The 19,445-nt window shown below is 42.2% G+C and overlaps 1 protein-coding gene across 1 annotated transcript; it reads right to left on the reverse strand.

Annotated features, from left to right (window-relative positions):
- Positions 1 to 6,732: 6,732 nt before the first annotated feature.
- On the reverse strand, positions 6,733 to 18,746 carry LOC309600102 (olfactory receptor 6E1-like; the record flags this gene model as incomplete). Its single annotated transcript, XM_082332166.1, is given in 4 exon segments — positions 6,733 to 7,070; positions 7,073 to 7,124; positions 7,126 to 7,273; positions 18,331 to 18,746. Coding segments are annotated over 4 exon segments (954 nt in total).
- Positions 18,747 to 19,445: the final 699 nt, after the last annotated feature.

A 19,445-nucleotide genomic window follows, 5' to 3' on the forward strand; every position in this document is an offset into this window, starting at 1 on the left:
GTACCACGGGGAATTCATCCATGGGCCTTTTTGCTTCCCCTTCAGATGGGACAAACCAAATTTCACCTCGCATTCTTGTTGAAAAACCAAATGACCGAAGGGCCCAGAGAAATGGGACAGGGGTCACATTCCAGGAGAGCAGGGTCTTCTGAGATGCACTGAGAAAAACTGATACCCAAAGTAACAACAATGTCCCTCTGAGTTGGCTCGCAGGAAGAGAAAGCTGAAGACAGAACTGGTGATGGGTCTTGTCAAATGCCAACTCCCTGTCTAGCCTGTCGTACTTTCAGTAGTACCAAGTACCAGAAGGGCACATATGTCGTTTGCATACAGATAAGGCAGTGCTGTTAAAGGTCCTTGAGGTGGGAAGGGGATGCTGCATTTTTCACTGTGCTGCTGTCTCGCACATGTTTTACTGCCATGTTCCTATGGGTGGGAAAATTGCTGAGAACAGATCTATTTCAGTCTGAGACCTGACCCAAACTAAACCATTAGTGGGAGCAACAGGGAGGAAGAAAAAGGCTGAGTCGTCCCCCCAGGGTGCTTATGTGTTCTGTTGGCAATCCAAATATCAGCTGGTCATTTTTCCTGGTACTAATAACAATACTTGTAAAAAATGTCTGTTAGGCTGTGATTGCCTTTATGCATCTTGCATATCAAGAAGAGAGAAAAAGCAGCATCCTTAATATAAATGCAGCTGGTAGGAGTAGGGCGTTCATCATCCAACCCTTTGTCTAGGTCTGAGGTAAATGTTGAGTCTCTGTTGGTGTTTTTGAGGGCTGTCTCTCTGCTGTGGGCTGACTGTGGTCAGAGCTGGGGGCTTTCTCCTGCGTGAGGCAGAAAAAGGGGCTGCTCTAAATCCCTGGGTGTTTGTGACAGGAAAAAACGGTTTCAAGCATGTGAGCCAAGGGCAGTGAGACAAATATCTGAGAAAAACCTGATTCATGGTGTGTGGAACTCTTTGACAACAAAATTAATGGGAGCGGGGTTGGGGGTGGGAAGGAAAAACTTGCAGGAGCCAAAACTCTTTGGAGTTCTGTTCTTGCAGATGGAAATGTTTGGAACTTCAGATGGAAGCTGCTGTGGCTGAGCTAAAGCAAAACCAAAATGAGAAGAACTTCTGCGTGAAAGCTCTAATTTCAGTTTGAACCAGGATCATTCTGCTGTAACAAAAATCCCTAGTGCTATGCTGAATCAAAACAAGCTGCTGCTTTTTGTTGTGAACATGGGTGGTTTGCTTAAGAAGCACCCAAAGGCTAAGTCAATCTTTATCAAATCATTAACGGTCCCCTCTTTTGCCTATGTGTATATGCAGATATCTTCCTTTGTTTCTGCATGTCTGTGCAGTTAGGTACACAAAATACAGTCCTGGCCCATCCTGTCTGCTCCTCAGCTGTGTTGCCTGTTTGTAATCACCCATCAACCTCCACTTTTCCCCAGTGAAAATATCTTCATTATTTTCTTTCTCTTAGCAGTTAAGGAATGTAATTTTCTGACTCCCAGTGGAAGCTTTCAACTTTGGTGTCAAACAAATTTCAGAACATTGACAGAGCCCGTCACCCATGCCCTGCCATTCAGATCAAGTGGATGTGCTCCTTCCTTGCCAAAGGACTTCCTTTGCGAGGGGTAAGGTGAGAGAGAGAGGCATGTGGGACAGAGAGCTTCATTTGTGATAATAAGAGCCTCAAGTTTGTTGAGTTAATTGAGGAACAAAGCTGCCATTATGGTATGGCAGTATATTTCAGAAAGAGTTCTCAGAACAGACGGGTTTGGGTATTCTGTTCCCACAAGTCTTTTGCGCTCACTCTGCTAACTTATCAGCAATCGTTACCAAAGCCATCTTACCCCAAAGCCATCTTACCCTGAGGCTGTGTAGACTTGCTCACAAATTTTAATCATCATTACCACCCAAAATGAAAAGAAACGCAGGGAAATGAAATATAGAACCTTATATTCCTTGAATCCGTAGAGCTGACATACTCTGCAACAGCTGATCCATCAGGTCTGTCTGAGAATCTGGAGCCCTTTTCACGACTCTTTCCAAGAGTTTGATTTTTGCCACTGGTTAAGATACTCCGTGGTTTTCCATGCTGATTTATCAATTAGGCTACTTTTTAAAGTTCTGCAGATCCGTTATGCCTTTTAAGCGATCCATTTTTCCCCTACAGATTTCATGTTGGATGAGCTGAGTTAATTGCTCCTTCCCAGATGATAGTCTTTGCACAGTAATGGGCTTTATTAAATGCCTGTGAATGTGCAGCGGAGCTGTTGTCCAAAAAGCGGATTCTTTGCCCAGTGTGCAGTAGGCCAATAATCGCACACTCAGGAGAGACATTGATTACTTATTTCAGGTTTATGCAAGCCTGGGCGTTCAGTGGTTGCCCACAAATCGAAGCGTGCGAGATTTCTACCGACAGCCCTTTTTATACAGTACGAATGTAGCACACGTAATCCATTACACAATCTTTTTGCTACCTGATTGGTACATGATAATACATATTAACAAGATAAGTACAGCTTTACAGAGCATGCTCAGAGAGTAGGGGTCTCCTTAATCAGGGGAGGGTCCCACATTGGGGGGGGGGGGGGGGTGTGATTTTTAGTATTATAACGAGAATAGTTCATAAAAAGGACAGGTGTGTTGTCCGCTGTTTCCATAGTGTCCTTGGTTGGTTTGCATCAAAGAATCCAAAATCAATTATTACTGACATCTCAAAGGACACCCTGGTTATATTTAAACTTTTAATATATGAGCAGCATCTATCAGGCTACACTCCTATAAACCAACTGTCCATCTATCAAGTATATCCTGTTTCCTAATAATGAATTTCTAGTCAACCCTCAACAATTAATAATGAATTTCTAGTTAACCCTCAGCAGAGCTACCTGGAGTATCTTCCCTCAGTCTGGACCCACTTTGTTTGCTCAACAATAGCACACAGAGAAGTTTAATTATATGCTGAGCGTATTCATTGCTGACAGATATTTATCTCCCTTCCCTCCTCAGAATATATTTGTTATTTGGGATGATGATTTTAACATTGATGGCTTGTTCACAGATGTGAATATATTCTTTCCATTTTTCACTTTTCATTATTCAGAGAACCATTGGTGGCTGCTGAAGGTAATCCAGGCCCTAAAGGGACCGACACACATGAGTATTATACTCTTGAATTGTTTTAGGACAAGAAAAAGAAAATATTTCAGAAAAATCTGTTGTCCAAGAAGTTTAGACTGTTTGCTCGTACGTGTAGTTAGATTGCATGATAGAAATAAGGGCAAATAGAGACACAATGTGTCAACAAAAATGCATTAGTAAGGTATTCCTATCCTAAAGCAGGGAGGGGCAGAAACTTGAATGATTTTTAAAATGTACTTAGCAAGGGAAGATCATGATTTCTACTCCCAAGTCAACTTAATGCTTATTTCAATAAGTACGAATGAAAGGACAGCCTCAACATTTGTACTTTTTTTTTTTTGTAGTAAAACTAAATGCATGAGCAATGAATAGGTCTAAGATGTGACTCATATGCTCGTTCTTCCATTTAGAACTGCTTGCAAACAACCTGTGAGGATGAAAAAGACCACAGTAACAAAAAACAAGTGATATAAAGTTTAATAAAGCAGAGATTTAAAATATTGTCCGCACAGTCTATTTTTTAGCATGAAATAATTCCTTGGAAAGAGAGTGAATTCTTACATAAAGCTACGGTCAGGGCAGACCTATGAAGGCTTTGTACATACAAAGGGTGATATGCATTTCATCTCTGTTTAAACAACAGCATTTTTGGAGAACTATTGCCATCTAGGGCTATCCTATCTTCTGCTACGGACAACAGATGGAGAAACGCCTGTGGTAAGGGGTAGTTCAGGTTGCCTATGTCCAGATGGGGTTAATCACTTCTTGGTGGTACTCTGGCTTCCAAGTAGGAGCCTAGATTAATTTTGACTAGACATCCATCTTTTAGAGGACATAAATTAGGGTAATGGCTCCTGGAGAAATGTAACTGGTAGAGGGAACATTACCAGTATATATCACTGTTGATCATAACTTCTTCCATCTTCCATACAGTCTTCTAGTGTAAAAGATATCACCTTTTCAACTGAAAAAGTAACTGAGAACTGAAACAGTAAAACTATTATAAGGATCTCAAACCTCCTGGTTTCTTTAAAATAAAAGTTAAAATCAATTAACAAAACACCTCCTACATTACATATACGTGTGTTTATGTAGGTCTGTATAAATATATGCACATAGACATGTGTATCTATATATTTCGTCTTTCCTGTTTGGTAGCTGGAACCAAATCCACTCATGCCAGTCCCCCCATTACCTGGCACTTAGTCTGTGTAGAACGCATACACACGGATAGAGTGACACTATGCAGAGAGAGAGTTAAGGAAGGGATTAATAAGAAGACAGGACAGACTGCGGTGACGAGGAGCAGGGCTCAGACAGACAAGCACTGACTGGCCCTGATTCACATCCGTAACTGTCCACTCCAGTTTGTTCCTCCCCAGTCCTCTTCCCCCAGATATTCCTTTCTAACTTCACCCCTCGAATATCCCAAAGCCTCAGTTCCTCTCGCCCCCTTCTCAGCAGTTACAAAGTTACAGGGGGGACCTCTCCGAAGCTGTGTCTCGAGTTTCTTAATGGCCCGTCAACTTGTGATTGAAGACTTCTGGTCTTTGCCATTGTCTCCATTATCCCTTGCCTCCCAGGTTTGTGTCCCTCTGTGCTCTTCTTTATTGCTTCCCCCTTTACTTATTATCATCTTTGCATTGAAAAGGTCCTTGATCAGATAACCCTAATGAAGCAGACCCTCTCATCTTCCACATACCTTTGCAGTCAGCACCTCCAGACACCCACATACTTCTTCCTTAGCAGCTGCCATCTTTTGGCAACATTTTCACATCTGTCACCTCCCCAGAGATGCTTGTGTAACTTCAGATTGAAGTGACAGTCCTCTCAACAGGCCAGGCACTCAGACCGATCCTCTCAAGCAGACTTGGCACAGGGAATTCTTTCTGGTGGCCTTTCCACCTGAAAGATGCAAATCTTCACTCTGCTGCTGCTGCTGATTTATCTGCTCACTCTCCTGGAGAACACCGTCATAATTTCCACCATCGAGTTTGACCACCAGTTCCACACTTCAAAGTACTTCTTCCTGAGCCACGTGCCCTTCTTAGATATTCTGTTCACCTTGGAGATGCTCTCTTTAAAGTAGTAATCAGTTAAATGAAATCCCGTTGCAGGTACTATGCTGAAGTCTAGAACAGAGACGCACTTTATAAATCTACTAATATTTCTAGTTTCTCTCTAGGAAATAAATAAATAAATGGTCCAATAAATAAATAAATAAATAACTATTTCTGACCACACCCAAGCTTTAACTAGCAAGAGTAAAAGGGAAAAAGGGAACGTCTGGTTTTGTGGTTTTTAACTGTACTGATGTGGAGATGTGAACTGCTCCCTACAGAGAGTAAGAACAGCATTTTAATGCTTAGTTTGCACACATAAGACACAGTCTTAGACTGATTTGCAGCTTACTCTATAACCTAAAAACATGTTCACGGAGACGCTAGCTAATGACTGAGCTCATGCTTTCAAGCGTTTGCTAAAATCCTGGCCTGCATCTGTCACCAAAACAGCTTCAAGTGATTTTTTTTTTTCTTCTTTCACTAGACACACTAAATGCTTCACTTCCGTGCAAGAAAAATAGTTTTGAAGAATACCTGCAGAAACTTTTCAGGCTTTACTAGTTCCAGACCATTCAATTAACGCACTTCCCTAACTTTTCCTAAGCCTGGCAGCTCTAAAGAGAAATGATGATCCCACAATAATTGAAACTTTTGTAGTTTTCATAATTAGCATCAGGGAAGAAACAGGTGATATGTTGAAATGATCCACTATTTTAATTTGCTTTTGGACTTACATGATTATGACAGGCCTAAAATGACAAATGTATTTTTACACGGCCATTTTAAGAAACCAGAAAAGGGACCTGTCTTTTGGGCAAGGGCCAAAGGGTTACTCTCCTGAGTAAAAATAACCAAATAACAAAATGCTTGATTTTCTTATAAAACAGCATTTTCTCTTTATTCTTAAAATAAAATAGTCTTTTCAATTCAGACTCAAAAATGAAGGCTCTATAAACAATACCTGCAATTAACAGGGTCCACTACAGAGGTCAAGCAAAACAGCAAGGCTAGGACAGAAAATTCATCTAGAAAGAGCTGGTTGTAAGAAAGCCAGCATGACCTTCATGCCCCTAAACTGAAAGAAAAATCCCACCAGCACAGAAACAAAATAAGCAGAGCTTGTAAGCTAAAGTTTGCAAATCCACAGCACTGACCACTCTCTAGATCCAATAAAAACGTCCTTCTTTTGTAACCTCACCCAGTGTACATTCCTGTGGCAAGTTCAGTTTGCTGCACTCCATCTTCATACACCAATATGGTCTTTCTCTTCTTACTCTTGCCCTCCTAAATCACTTCTGTATTTCCAGTATGGTGTGTATCGGATGCCTGGTTCTCTTTTCAGAACCACCTGCCACGTTGCTAAAGTGTACTGGAGACTCATCTTCCACCAGCTTTTGTCATGTAGGCAAAAAGTGAGTGAGGGACAACCGATCAGAGACAATAGCAAAGTTTCTGACATTCACTGCACAAATGCATACTTGGAATATTTACACGTCTTCAACATTTAAGGTGATTCCCTGCAAAGTTTCTTTACTTTTCACTTCTCATCAGACTCGCAATTGCTCTGTAAGAACTGCACATGGAGAAATATTTTTGCAAGGCTTCTTGAACCTGCCTGTTCCTCAGACTGAAGATGAATGGGTTGAGCAGAGGAAATACCACTGTGTTGGGAACAGCTACCCCTTTGCTGATGTCGAGCCCACCCATGTGTACAGGTTTAACATACATGAAAACACAGCTCCCAGAAGAGATGAAGACCACAATAAGGTGAGATGCACAAGTGGAAAAGGCTTTCTGCTTCCCTGAAGCAGATGAAATGTGCAATATAGTGGAAATTATATTGGCATAAGACAGGACTGTGATAACGGAGCGCCCAGGAGAAGAAAAACAGCTATTGAGAAGTTAACAAGAACTAGAACAGGTTGTTTCTGTGAAGGAAAGTTTTACCAAAGGTGCACTGTCCCAGAAGAAATGGTTAACGTTTTGGTTACAAAAGGGTAACTGGAAGACAACAATTGATGGGCCAATTAGAAGTGCAAAACTCAGCCCCCATGAACCAAGCACTAATAAGCTATTCAGAAGATAAATAGGTGGTTTTGCGTTAAAGATGATAAAGAATGAAAATGCAAAAAAAAAAAAAAATCATATTATGGGAACAGGAGGGAGGAGAAGCCTTCTTGCAACAAACTTTACTGATAATGATGACTCACTTCATTACATTGACTGAGTGAACAATAAGCAACCTGGAGCCTGCTCCCCAGATCAATCTTTTGTCAAATGCAGTCACACTGTGAAACTTAAATCATTTCAGGCAACCATAGCTCTTTCAAATATCTAAGAACTATTTCCTTCTCTGTCCTGTCCTTTGTAAAATGCCTTTACAATCTTCACCATCTGTATTTTAATTGTTCTTCTTCTCCCTGTTAAACCAGTCCCACAGAAGATCAGAAAAGACAATGCCAGACGAGGTAATAATCTTAGCGTTGCCCATTAAGTCTGTTCAGTGAAAGAAGTTGCCTGATTCTTCACAAGATTTGGTTTCTTCACGGCAAATCACAGGAGCAGATCATGTCAGTGACACCATCTGTTATTACCATCTAACAGGCAGACTTGTAGGAGATCAGAAACCTGTTTGCAGTTCACAAGCAATGGAGCACCTCCAAGCGGCAACTCAGGCCAGATAAGGTAGACACCTGCATTAGGAAGTTGCACCATTCTCAGGAGGTGCTGAGTGATTGTACACATTGATTGTAAATTAGCTTACATCTAATTTACAAATTTCTGCAAACAAGCCAAATCACTTTCCTGGATCACACAGACAGTTCCGTGGAGGCTGATTAGGCACAACTGACAATGTAACTCGTTCTTCAGGGCAGCTGACATACACATAACTCAGGGCCTCTGGGCTCATTTCTTCCTTTGGATGCCAACCAACAGCAACGTTGGAGTGACTGCTGTATTCATACACGCCTTACCTACTTCCCTTGGGGCATGATGACAGGGGGGCTGTGGCATTAGATCCATTTGTACTACTGTCATGAGGCCTCCTCTAAAAGAAAGGTTAGGCGTTAGCTCCCCAGAAGCTCCAGGTGAGATGGCGGCTACAGGATGCTAATTCAAATGAGTTGCACACTGATCTGGTTAGTGCCTTCAGCCTAGGTCTATAACATCAAAGCCAGATTTTTTTCATATGGAATGAGGGCAAAATAAGTACTTTTGTGCAAAGCTTTTTAGGCTGGAAACAAAAGTTTCTTCTTAAAAGAATTCATAAAGGAGTTTGGTTCCTGATCTACAAAAGCATATTAGAAATCTGCAACTCTCATTTTTTTCAAAAAAAATCCCTCTTTATCCTTTGTTAGTCTGGATCACTAACTTGTTGGCATACTGAAACCAAACAACAACTCTTTGTACTTCTCTATTCAAGGAAAAAGTTTGTCTGTTGCCATATATTTAGACTGTGAATGTTTGCTGGCAATCACTTAAAAATGGGTTTGTTCTATATATATGCAGTGCCAAGCCCAGTGAGATCCTAACTCCAAAGTTACTATTGATCATTAGCAGTACACTAGTATAGTATACTAGTATTGTAGGAGATTGACAGTTTACCACGAATCATTTACTTTTGAGAAAGCAAACTCCCACATTTACAAGTGGACAAGTTTTGCATCCAATTGCAGTTACACCGGAGTGTATGTCCAACTGCTTTAAACTTTTATTTGTCTAAATCTCTAACTAGTCATAGATAAATAGTAACAATAATGAGCTGGTAGATTTTTTTCCTGTCTTACAAGAAGCAAAGCAAAGCAAATGTTGCTGTTCCACAAATACATTTGAAGTTTTAAGAATTCCCCCTACCTGAGAACAACACTAAGACCTCAAAAACAGTAAAACAGAGCTACCAGGCCCACCTTCAGAGAGCTAGATGCCAAACGTTTACCGAACTGCTGTAAAGGGGTGCAAATCCTTTCCTGTCTAGTCGAAAACAATGTCTTACAGCTGATTGCCATTCCCTTCAAATAAACATTTGGACCTTCCTATTGTTCTCAAACTTTCCTGCAAGAACTTTCCCACTTGGTGCAAACCGGTAAACATTCAGAGAGATGGGAGGGGTGAGGAGATCAGTATAATCTAGTGTAAATTTTCCTGAGGTGCAGAAGAGCAAGGTTCATGCTACCCCTCATCTCACATGAATGCCACAATGATTCCTCCATTAGTTATTCTATGGTATGTAATATGACTACAATTCTTTTGGGGCAGGCCCTTCATTGTCCCAAAAGCACAAGCCTCCTTCTGCATGACTTGTGTGGCAAGGTGCTCAATGAGAGCCAGGTTCAGCCACCAACAATATAGTTACCCTTTAGACTTAAAGGAGGACATGATCTGTAGATGTCTTCTACTGCATAGAAGTGTAAGGCCTGCACTGGTTCCTGTTGACTTCTGGCAAAGTTAGAGAGAGAAACATTATTGGACCTTGTAAAAAGGCATTCCACCTATTCATTCACCCAGCCAGTAAGTCCTTTGCTTTGATTCCTCTCTTCTAGATCACAGGGAAACCATTAGACATATCCATCACTCCAGCGTTGTTATTTCAAAGTCACTAGATTGGGCAGACAGCTGTAACAGCAGTCGCCTGCTAATGTACAAGATTTGTTTATGGAACTTTTTTCCTTTGGGTAATTTTTTCTTTCCTGGCTCCTCTCTCTTCTCAAACGTACAAGCTTACAGGTTGGACTCATCTGACTACATGGAGGTACCTAACATACATTCATCACTCCCAAATCTCCTTAAAATATTCAGATATAGGCAGTAGAGACCAGGGCGTAATTCATCTTTGCCTGGTCAACAAAAATAGATTATATAAGCCACTTCTAGGACACTAAGTTGTAGGCTCACAATTTGCGTAGCCTGCATTTACCGTAAAGAGAGGCAGAGGAAGCTACATTAGATGTGAAGAACGTCTTCTCATGTGATGTTTCTCTCTATCAACACAGAGAGCTGTTTCTCAAAACAGTACATTTTTCACATACGGTTGATTCTGGCAGTTTTTTCTCTATCATCGTGTACACTTCTTATCACAAACATGAGTCTACCTAAACAGTTACAGGAAAGATGGTGGCAGCACAATGATAATGACTTAATTCAGATGATAACCATTAGGGTTACCATAAAGATCATAAGCCTCTATTATTTGCACTCCTGGAACTCTGTTCTTTCTTGGTATTTTACTTGCCTGCTCCAGTGTCCCTTCAAGCAGCATTTGTCGGGCACTGCATACACAGCAATAGAGATGGTAAAGCATTTGGGGGGAGACTTGTGTATGCAAACTGAATTTGGGTAGTTTAGGTACTGAAAAAATGGATGAGCAACAGTAGACTGGCTGACTAAGGAATGGCTGTCCAGAAAATGATGTGGGGGTTCTACCGGACAGTAAGTTGATCAAGAGTCAGCACTGTGCCCTTGCGTTGATGAAGGCTGGCAACCCACCAGGCTGCATTAGCAAGAGTGCATCCAGCAGGTAAATGGAAATTGTTGTTCCCCTCTAATTGGCAGCAGTGGGGCCAGAAATGGGAAAATAATATTTGGTTTGCCCTCACTCTCCCAGTACAAGATTAATGTAGAAGAAATGGAAGGACTATCAGAAGAGACCATGAGAGAGTTAGGGTGGTGGAAGACTGAGCGTATGAGGAGAGAGACAGTGAGGGGCGGGGACACACACACAGCACAGTTCCTGGTATCTAGCATCAGTCTTCAACTCTTTAAGGGAGGTTATAGAGAAGATGGAGCCACGCTTTTCTCAGAGGTGCACCTTGGAAGATGAAGAGGCAATCTGATAAAATTGCAGCAGGGGAAATTCTAACTAGATAGGAGAAAAAGAAATTCCTCTGAGCATTGTTAAGACTGGACCAGGAACCCAGAGAGGTTGTGGGATCTCCATCCTCTGACATGGTCACAAATTTAGTAGGCAAGACCCTAAGTAATATGACCCAATTTTGAAGTTAGCCTAATTGAAGCAAAGGGCGGGACAAGACCTCCAAAAGTTCCTTCCAAACTAAGTTATGACAGTTTTTAGATTCCGGGTACAAGCTGCTACCCCAAATTAATGAGATAGATAGCAGAAATCTTCCTGTCAATAAAAATCTATATTTAGAAGGAAAGAGACGTTCTGTGTCAGAAGTTCCCCCTCCCAGAGTCCAACTAATGATACCTACCAGGACTAAGAAAACATTTGCATTGAAATACATTTTTCTGTTTCATTATTAAGACCCTCTTGCCCAGCTGAAGTCACAGATGTCTGCCAAGCTCAGAGCTCTGTGGTGACTGAATTCATACTTCTGGGTTTTCCCGTGGTCTGCGAACAGGATGTCCTCTTCTTCATCAAGTTTCTCATAATCTATGTACTGACAGTCTCTGGGAACGTGACCATCATCTCAGTCACACTGGCTGATCATCGACTCCACAGCCCCATGTAGTTCTTCCTTTGCAATCTCTCTTTTCTCGATAACATGGAGGCAACAGCCATTGTTCCAAAAAAGATGAAAGATTTCATCTCTTTGGAAAAGACTGTCTCTGTGCCTGGATGCACCTCACAATGCTATTTCTACTTCTTTTTTGGCACTACCGAAGTCATTCTCTTGGCTGTCACGTCACTTGATCGCTATGTGGCCATCTGCATCCCACTCAGATATTCCACCATCATGAGCAGCCAGAGGTCCTTCCAACTAGGGATGGCTTCTTGGGCTGGGGGCTGCTTTTCTGTCCTCTCTCCCATGACCATTATCTCCTGGCTCCCCTTCTGTGGGCCAAATGTTATTGATCACTTTTGTTGTAACAGTGAGCCATTGATCAAGCTCTCTTCTGCAGACACCCATCTCCTGGAGCCGGTGAAGCTTGCGTTGTCTACTCCTATACTCTCTGCTATTTACTATTCTCTCATATCTGTATATCCTCATCACTATTCTCCATATCCCCTCATCTTCAGGCTGGAAAAAGGCCTTCTCCACTTGTGCCTTCCACATCACCGTGGGGTCCATAATCTATGGCAGTGCCATCCTCATGTACATAGCAACAAAGAGTTTCCCTTCAGCCTCAAGAAGGCAGTCACCCTGCAGACGGCTGTTTTCACTCACTTGCTTAATCCTTTCATCTACACTTTGAGGAGCCAGTAGGTCAGGGATGCTCTGAGGGACACTGCCTCCCACATCCTAAGTGGTACAAGGGCTTTCAGAATGAACTGTAAATTGAGTGGACAATAAGGGCATTCTCAAGATCGCCATATTCCCGACTTTCTACATAAACTGCAGCTCATCTCAGACAGGCTCTTTAAGGAAGTTTTCAAGAAGCAGCATTCCTGTGTGCATCATTTTTCTCCCCGTGTTCCATTCTTATGGGAAACTCCTTCCAGTGAATGAAAAAATGTCTAAACTTGGATATTGTGCGTGTTCCACACAGGATACTTTGTACATGCCAAAGACACAGTAAAAAATTACATCTGTTTGATTAAAACACAACTGTTTGGTAGTATAAATGACTCTGCTGTTAAAAAATATATTCATGTAAGAGTCCTAGAAGACTTCTTTTGCCAAGAAATGATCAAGTGGTAAAGCTTAGGGTTATTAACACACAAAACTCCCAATCCAGTCTTCAGTAACTCTTCTTTCAGTGAGAAGCTCATTATGCCAGCTGCTTTCAATGTCCATGGATAAACAACGGTATGTTCTTTTAAAAGCCAAAGGACACAAAAGACTGCGCATTTGCACATGGAGTGCTAGATGATGTTCAGTACCACAGAACTGAAAATACTATTCCAATGCAATCTGAGAAGAGAGGGACGGACAGAAATGTGCTGGAGGTGACCCAACACCGCCTTGTCTCCACACTGAGACTTACAGTAGCAATACCCCTTGCTCCCCCTTTCAAGTGCCAAAAAGAGCAGGCAGCACAGTTGATTTTCATATACTATACACCATTGCTGGGACGAAGAGACATCCTCACCAGGGGCTAGCTGGCTACACAGGTCAACAGTTTAGAAATCAGGCATTTTGCAATATCTAGAAACTGTTCTCAAGGCATGCGACAGTTAATTCTACTGGGTTATAGCAAGGCTGGCCATATCTGTTTAAAACTCCAGGAGAGAAGATCAGTCCTTACAAGGAATGAAGGACAAGAGAAAAGATAAATAACTATATATAAAGAAGCATTCAAAGACAGAAACAAGCCAAGTCATAAAGATACAAGGAATGGCTCTGTTCACTCAATATATGTAAGTCATCATAACTTGCAGAATTAAGAGAAGATTTGGTTTCAGTTAAAACTCTGCATCTTGTAGGTCCAAATTAAAAAGACATATCTATAAAAATAAAATGTCAGCTTTACTGACTACCTCTGAACTGATCACGTTCCTTCTCTGGTACAAATTTTATGGCAATTAATATACAAAATAAGAAATACAGGAGTTAATATTTGACTTTTGCCTAATGACCACTAAGGACGGCACCTCAAATATTGCTGCAATAAGGAAAGGCGTGAAAAGAAATTAAGACAAATAACTGATTGAATTGCTCACCGAGAGCTAAAATGTCTCACACTTGGAGAGATGAGTGGAAAGCAGACTCTTATTGCTTGAGGGAATTTAACAGGAACCAACGCTGGCTCTCCAAAATAACACGTATTTCTTGAGAGCAACAGGTATGTGGCCATGTGTAGGCCACTACACTATGTAAGCACAACAAACACAACAAGTATGTGCTCTGCTTATCTTGTCTTGGCCAGGGCACTTCCTCCTTATTTTTGGCCCAGGGACTGTACTTTTCCAGATGTCCTTCTGCAGCCCAGATGCCACTAACTTTTTCTAGCCATTAACCAATGGTGATAACTCGCTATTACTCAGACTTCCCTTCAGGGACACAGAGCTCCTGAGCTACCTGAGTTTCTTGACAGCTGTGTTTTTTTCTCCTGGATGCACTCACCATCACTTTTGTGTCTTACATTAACATCAACATTACTGTAACATATTCGGCTTCAGGAAAGGCAAAATGCCTCTGCACCTGCACCTCCCAGGTCACTGTGATCTCCATTTCTTGTGATACCTGCCTCTTTGTGTGACCCAAATCCACCCACAGCCAAAGAGCATCTCAGCAAAGCAGTCTGTTTACAACACAGGGTTTTGTCTCCTTTTCAACCATTTCATCTACAGCATTAAGAACAAGCTCAGAATATCCAGATGTTGCTGGATGGAAGAGAGGGAAAACAGCTGCTTAAAGAAGCATTTGACCCAGAGTTGAACCTTACACAGGAAAGTGAAAAGTTCAGAAATGAAAATGTTTTTTATATGTTCAGCCTTAAATTACCACGCGAAAGCCTTTTCATCCCTCTTTCTCCCAGGGCTCCCTCTTCTTTTCATTAATTGCTCTGATGAGGAGACTGTCTGTTTCCTTTTCAAGTTCTCCAACACCAACCCCCTTGAAGGACTGGAGAGATGATAGAAGGGAGCAGAAACACCAGCAGGAGATACCTCCGCCACCTGTGCAGTCTGTGCCACCACAAGCACAGACACCAGGCGTGTGCTTCCTCCTGCCCTGTCAGCTACTCAGGCTCCAATGACCTCACAAGCACTGACTCAAGCCATGTGTTTTAGTTTAGTTATTGCTTTGGATTTTTTGCTTTGCTTTTCTGTAGCATGATCTGCAAATTGTAGTTTTTAAAGAAAGTATTTACTAGCAGTCTGGCTCCTGTTCATCACCTCATGTTATGACAGGACTGTAATAATGAAGTTGGTTGAAAATAAATGTATTGGTGATCCAAATACATAAAGTCCAAAAGTGCTGGTGATCCAAATACAAATAAAGTTGTTATTGTAACTGAAAAGTAGACACAAGTTCTGACACTTGTCATCTGCAATAAGAAGTTATATTCAAATAAAAATAAGAGATACCAGAGTAACTAAGCATGACCAAGTCCATTGATTAGGAAATGCAAAGACAATAAACAGGCTTTAAAGCAGAAAGTTGTATGTTGCCAGTCCAAAGGGATTGGTCTCTTGTTGGGGCAAACATCAATCTACCTTCTGTATTTAATGAACCAGAAAGGTAGAAAAACACAAAAACATTAAAAAATGATACAACCCACACACTATGCCAACTTGTACATGTGTTACAGCACAGTGATTACACACTGCTGTGATCATCCCTGAAACTCCTTCCTAGTGGTGGGTTAGCAACAGACATTGGACCCCACACTTGCATGGCCCAAGTGCTGTTCCTTGTTTTCTGTGTTATCCCGAAACAAAGCCCTTGTCCACAATTCAGTTTCTTTTCTTAATCTATTAACCAACCAACCTTACTGGAGGGAAAAACATATCAGAAGTAAAGGATCATCAGGCAATTTGCATGAAACATCTAGGGCTGTTTGGCTGCAGTTGTTGGTAGTTGGAAAAATCTCTTAAGAAGAATGCAATAAACCAAACTGGCCACATACAGTTTGTTTCTTCATTAGACCCTAGACAAGAAACAAGTAATGAAATTAGTCATTAACAAAAGAGAGAGGGGAGGGCACTTCCTTTGCAGGGTCTCTTCCCAGGGGGTGAAACTGAGCAAGCTTAACATAGCAGTTTTGATCACGTTGTTTATGTGAACTTTCAATGTTTGAGGTTATGCTCTTTTTCTAAAAATATGAGGATCTCAACACTTCATGACCTTGCAAGTTTCCTCAAAGAGCTCTGGGAACAGACAAACAGAGATTCAACAAGGCAAAGTGCTGGGTCCTGCACTTGGGTCACAACAATCTCATGCAATGCTATGTGCTTGGGGAAGAGCAGCTGGAAAACTGCCTGGAGGAAAAGGAGGACCTGGAAGTGTTGGTCAACAGCCGGCTGAATATGAGCCAGCAGTGTGCCCAGGCAGCCAAGAAGGCCAATAGCATCTTGGCTTGTGTCAGAAATAGTGTGGCCAGCAGGACTAAGGAAGTGATCATCCCCCTGCATTCGGCACTGGTGAGGCCGCACCTTGAGTACTGTGTTCAGTTTTGGGTTCCTCACTACAAGAAGGACACTGAGATGCTGGATTGTGTCCAAAGAAGGGCAATGAAGCTGGTGAAGGATCTAGAGCACAAGTCTTACAAGGAGTGGCTGACAGAACTGGGGTTGTTTAGTCCGGAGAAACCTTCTCACTCTCTACAACTACCTGTAAGGTAGTTTCCAACCTAAATGATTCTATGATTCTATGCCTCTGCTTTACCTTTGTCCCTATTAGTCAGGTGACCGTCTTCAACAAGTATCAGTCCAATGTTTTCTTTAGACCTCCTTTTGCTATTGATGTACTTAAAAAAGCCCTTCTTGTTGTCAGATACAACACTGGCCAGTTTCAACTCTAGTTGAGCTTTGGCCTTTTGTGTCTTCTCCCTGCGTATATAAATCATAGCTCTGTAGTCTTCCTGCAAAGTCTGACCTTGCTTCCAGAGATTGTACAATTTCTTTTTCCTCTTGAGCTCCACAAGGAGGTCCCTGTTCAGCCATTACCTGTGATTGTAATTGGCAAGTGATCTCCCTATCTTTATCTCAATCCATTTTCATCTTATTTTCTCCCCCTGTCCTGTTGAGGAGGGGCAATGAGAGAGCTGCTTGGTGGCTGTCTGGCAGCCAGACAAGGTTAACCCACCACAGGTGTACATGGCAAGATTTTGGTAACAAGGGGCCTGCAGGTGTGGCCTCTGTGAGAAGAGAGAAGGGGCTGCTCTGTGCCAGATACAGCCACTTCCAGCCAGCTCCAAAATAGACTCACCACAGGCCAAAGCTGAGCCCATGAGTGAAGCTGGTGCCACCTCTGGGAAAACATCTTTAAGAAAGGGCAGCAATTGCCAGCTAGAGAGGAGGAGGAAACAAAAAGAGTGAGAAACAACTGAGGGAACAGCACAATCAGAGAAGGAGGAGGAAACACTCCATGGTGGAGCAGATATCCACTACAGCCTGTGGAGAAGCCACGCTGGAGCAGAGGAAAAACAAAAGAGGAAAAGAGCAGCAGAGGGAAAAGCTTATGGATTGACCATAACCCTCCCCACTCACCCTGCGCTGCTTGGGGCAGTGGTAGAGGATTGGAATGAATGAATAAAATTGAGCATGAGAAAGCAGCAAGTAAAGGCGTTGGTTTAGTATTTGACTTTGTTTCTCACAAACTAAAACTATTTTAATTGGCAATAAATTAAATTAATTTTCCCCAAATCCAATCTGTTTTGCTCCCAACTGCAACTGGTAAGCCATCTCTCCGTCTTCATCTCAACCCACAAGATTTCTTGTGTCTGTTTTCTGCCTCTGCTCTGTCCCACTATGGGGTGGAAGGGGTGCATGAGCAGCTGGGTGGGAATTTGGTTGTTAGACAAGGCTAACCCACCACAGCAAGGGGGAAAAATACACAGGCAAAGCTGAGTCTAGGTGCTGGAGGACTAGGAGATCCTTTCTGTGTTGGCATATTTTGGTTGCTAACAGAAGAAGGAACTACATAACGTGTAGAAAGCATAAGCCATCTGTAATCAGCATCTTTAAGTCACAGTTACACAATGCTGATGTTGCATCTCGGAAACAATTCAGTCACTTGGATGGGCTATGCCAGCATTCACACCTGCCTTAGGGAGCTAGAAAATGCCTTCAACAGGCTCTCCTTTAGGGCTTGTTTGACTTGATTGTTCCTGAGTGAGTAGATGTACGGGTTAAGCATCTGAGTCACCACAGCGAATAAGAAAGAACGAACTTTGTCAGACTCCTGCCCACCTTGCTGTGCTGGGCGGATATACCTGTAGACACATGTGCTATAAAATATCATCACCACCATGAGGTGAGCCGAGCAAGTGGAAAATGCCTTCTTCCTACCTGTGGAAGATGGTATATGCAAGATGCTGATAATAATGCAGCCGTAAGAAACAGCAGTTACTGTTAAGGTACCAGGTATGATGATAATTAGTACGGTAAGCATCAGTCCTTCGATGAACCCTGTGTCTGTGCAGGACAGTTGCAACAACAGGGAAGTATCGCAGTAAAAGTGGTTCATGACATTGGGACCACAGAATGGCAACTGGACAATCATAATGGTGGGAGGAAACATCAAGAGAAAACTCACTGCCCAGCAAGCCAGGACCAGCTGGAGGCAAAATCTGTTGTTCATAATTGTTGTGTAATGCAAAGGGTGGCAAATGGCAACATACCGATCCAAGGACATTGTTGCCACATGGAAAAATGTGCAGGTACCCAAGTAAAAGAAAAGCAGCATCTGAAGGAAACAACCAGGCAGGGAAATCATCTTCCTCTCTGTCAGAAGGCTGTAGAGGGTGCTGGGAATGAATGTGGAGGTGAAAGTGATTTCCAAAAGGGCAAAATTTCTGAGGAAGTAGTACATTGGGGTCTGAAGGAAATGATTCACAAGAGTGATGCTGATGACAGTAATGTTTCCAAGCAGGATCAAGAAGTAGGCAATCACAAGAAACAGAAAGAGGATGATCTCCAAATGGCGGCTGTTGGTCAGCCCCAAGAGGACAAATTCCACTACTGTTGTCTGGTTCATTGAGGCTTCATTGCTAGCAGAAAAAGAAAAAAAAAGGCCCATTTTGAGAACTACTGGAAAACAACAGAGCACAAGTCAGTGTGGCTTTGCTAACATTAATGAGCAATACCAGTAAGGAACCCCTTGTAAAAGACTGGAGCAGCCACAGTAACCACATAATGACAATCTTGTTCACGTCAATGGAGCCTCAAGCTCCATTTGTAACATTGAGTCCTCACTCCAGTAACATGATTCATACAGTTCCCCCTTAGCATAGTTGAGAGAGGTGCACATGCAGAAACTGTTATAGACCCTAGGACAAATGAATCTCTGAACTGTCTGACAACATTCACCCTCCATCAAATACAGAAAAAAACCCAAATGCACACAGTGAGTACTTTGACTAAGTGCCCAAAGACCTACTAGTTGCAATGAATTCAAAAGCAGTACTGCAGAGGAATGCAATCATACTGTAGACTGACCCTGAAGTAGATTACACTAGTTGATGGGTACATAAGTATTGAAAAAGAGAAACGTACTGCAGTTAAAAGGAGATAAAAAGACAGAGAGAGAGAGAGACTTTACAAAGAAAAGGCCAGACAAAAAGATAGCAGTGCTACAAAGAGAAGGGTGGCTGGTTGCCACTGAGAGAAGGAAAAATGTGCAGAGAAATGGAAGGATGCTACGCTAAGCAAGAGTATAAGAGGGGGCAGGGGGAAA

This window comes from Platalea leucorodia (assembly GCF_965183815.1).
Source record: "Platalea leucorodia genome assembly, chromosome: 22".
NCBI lineage: Eukaryota > Metazoa > Chordata > Aves > Pelecaniformes > Threskiornithidae > Platalea > Platalea leucorodia.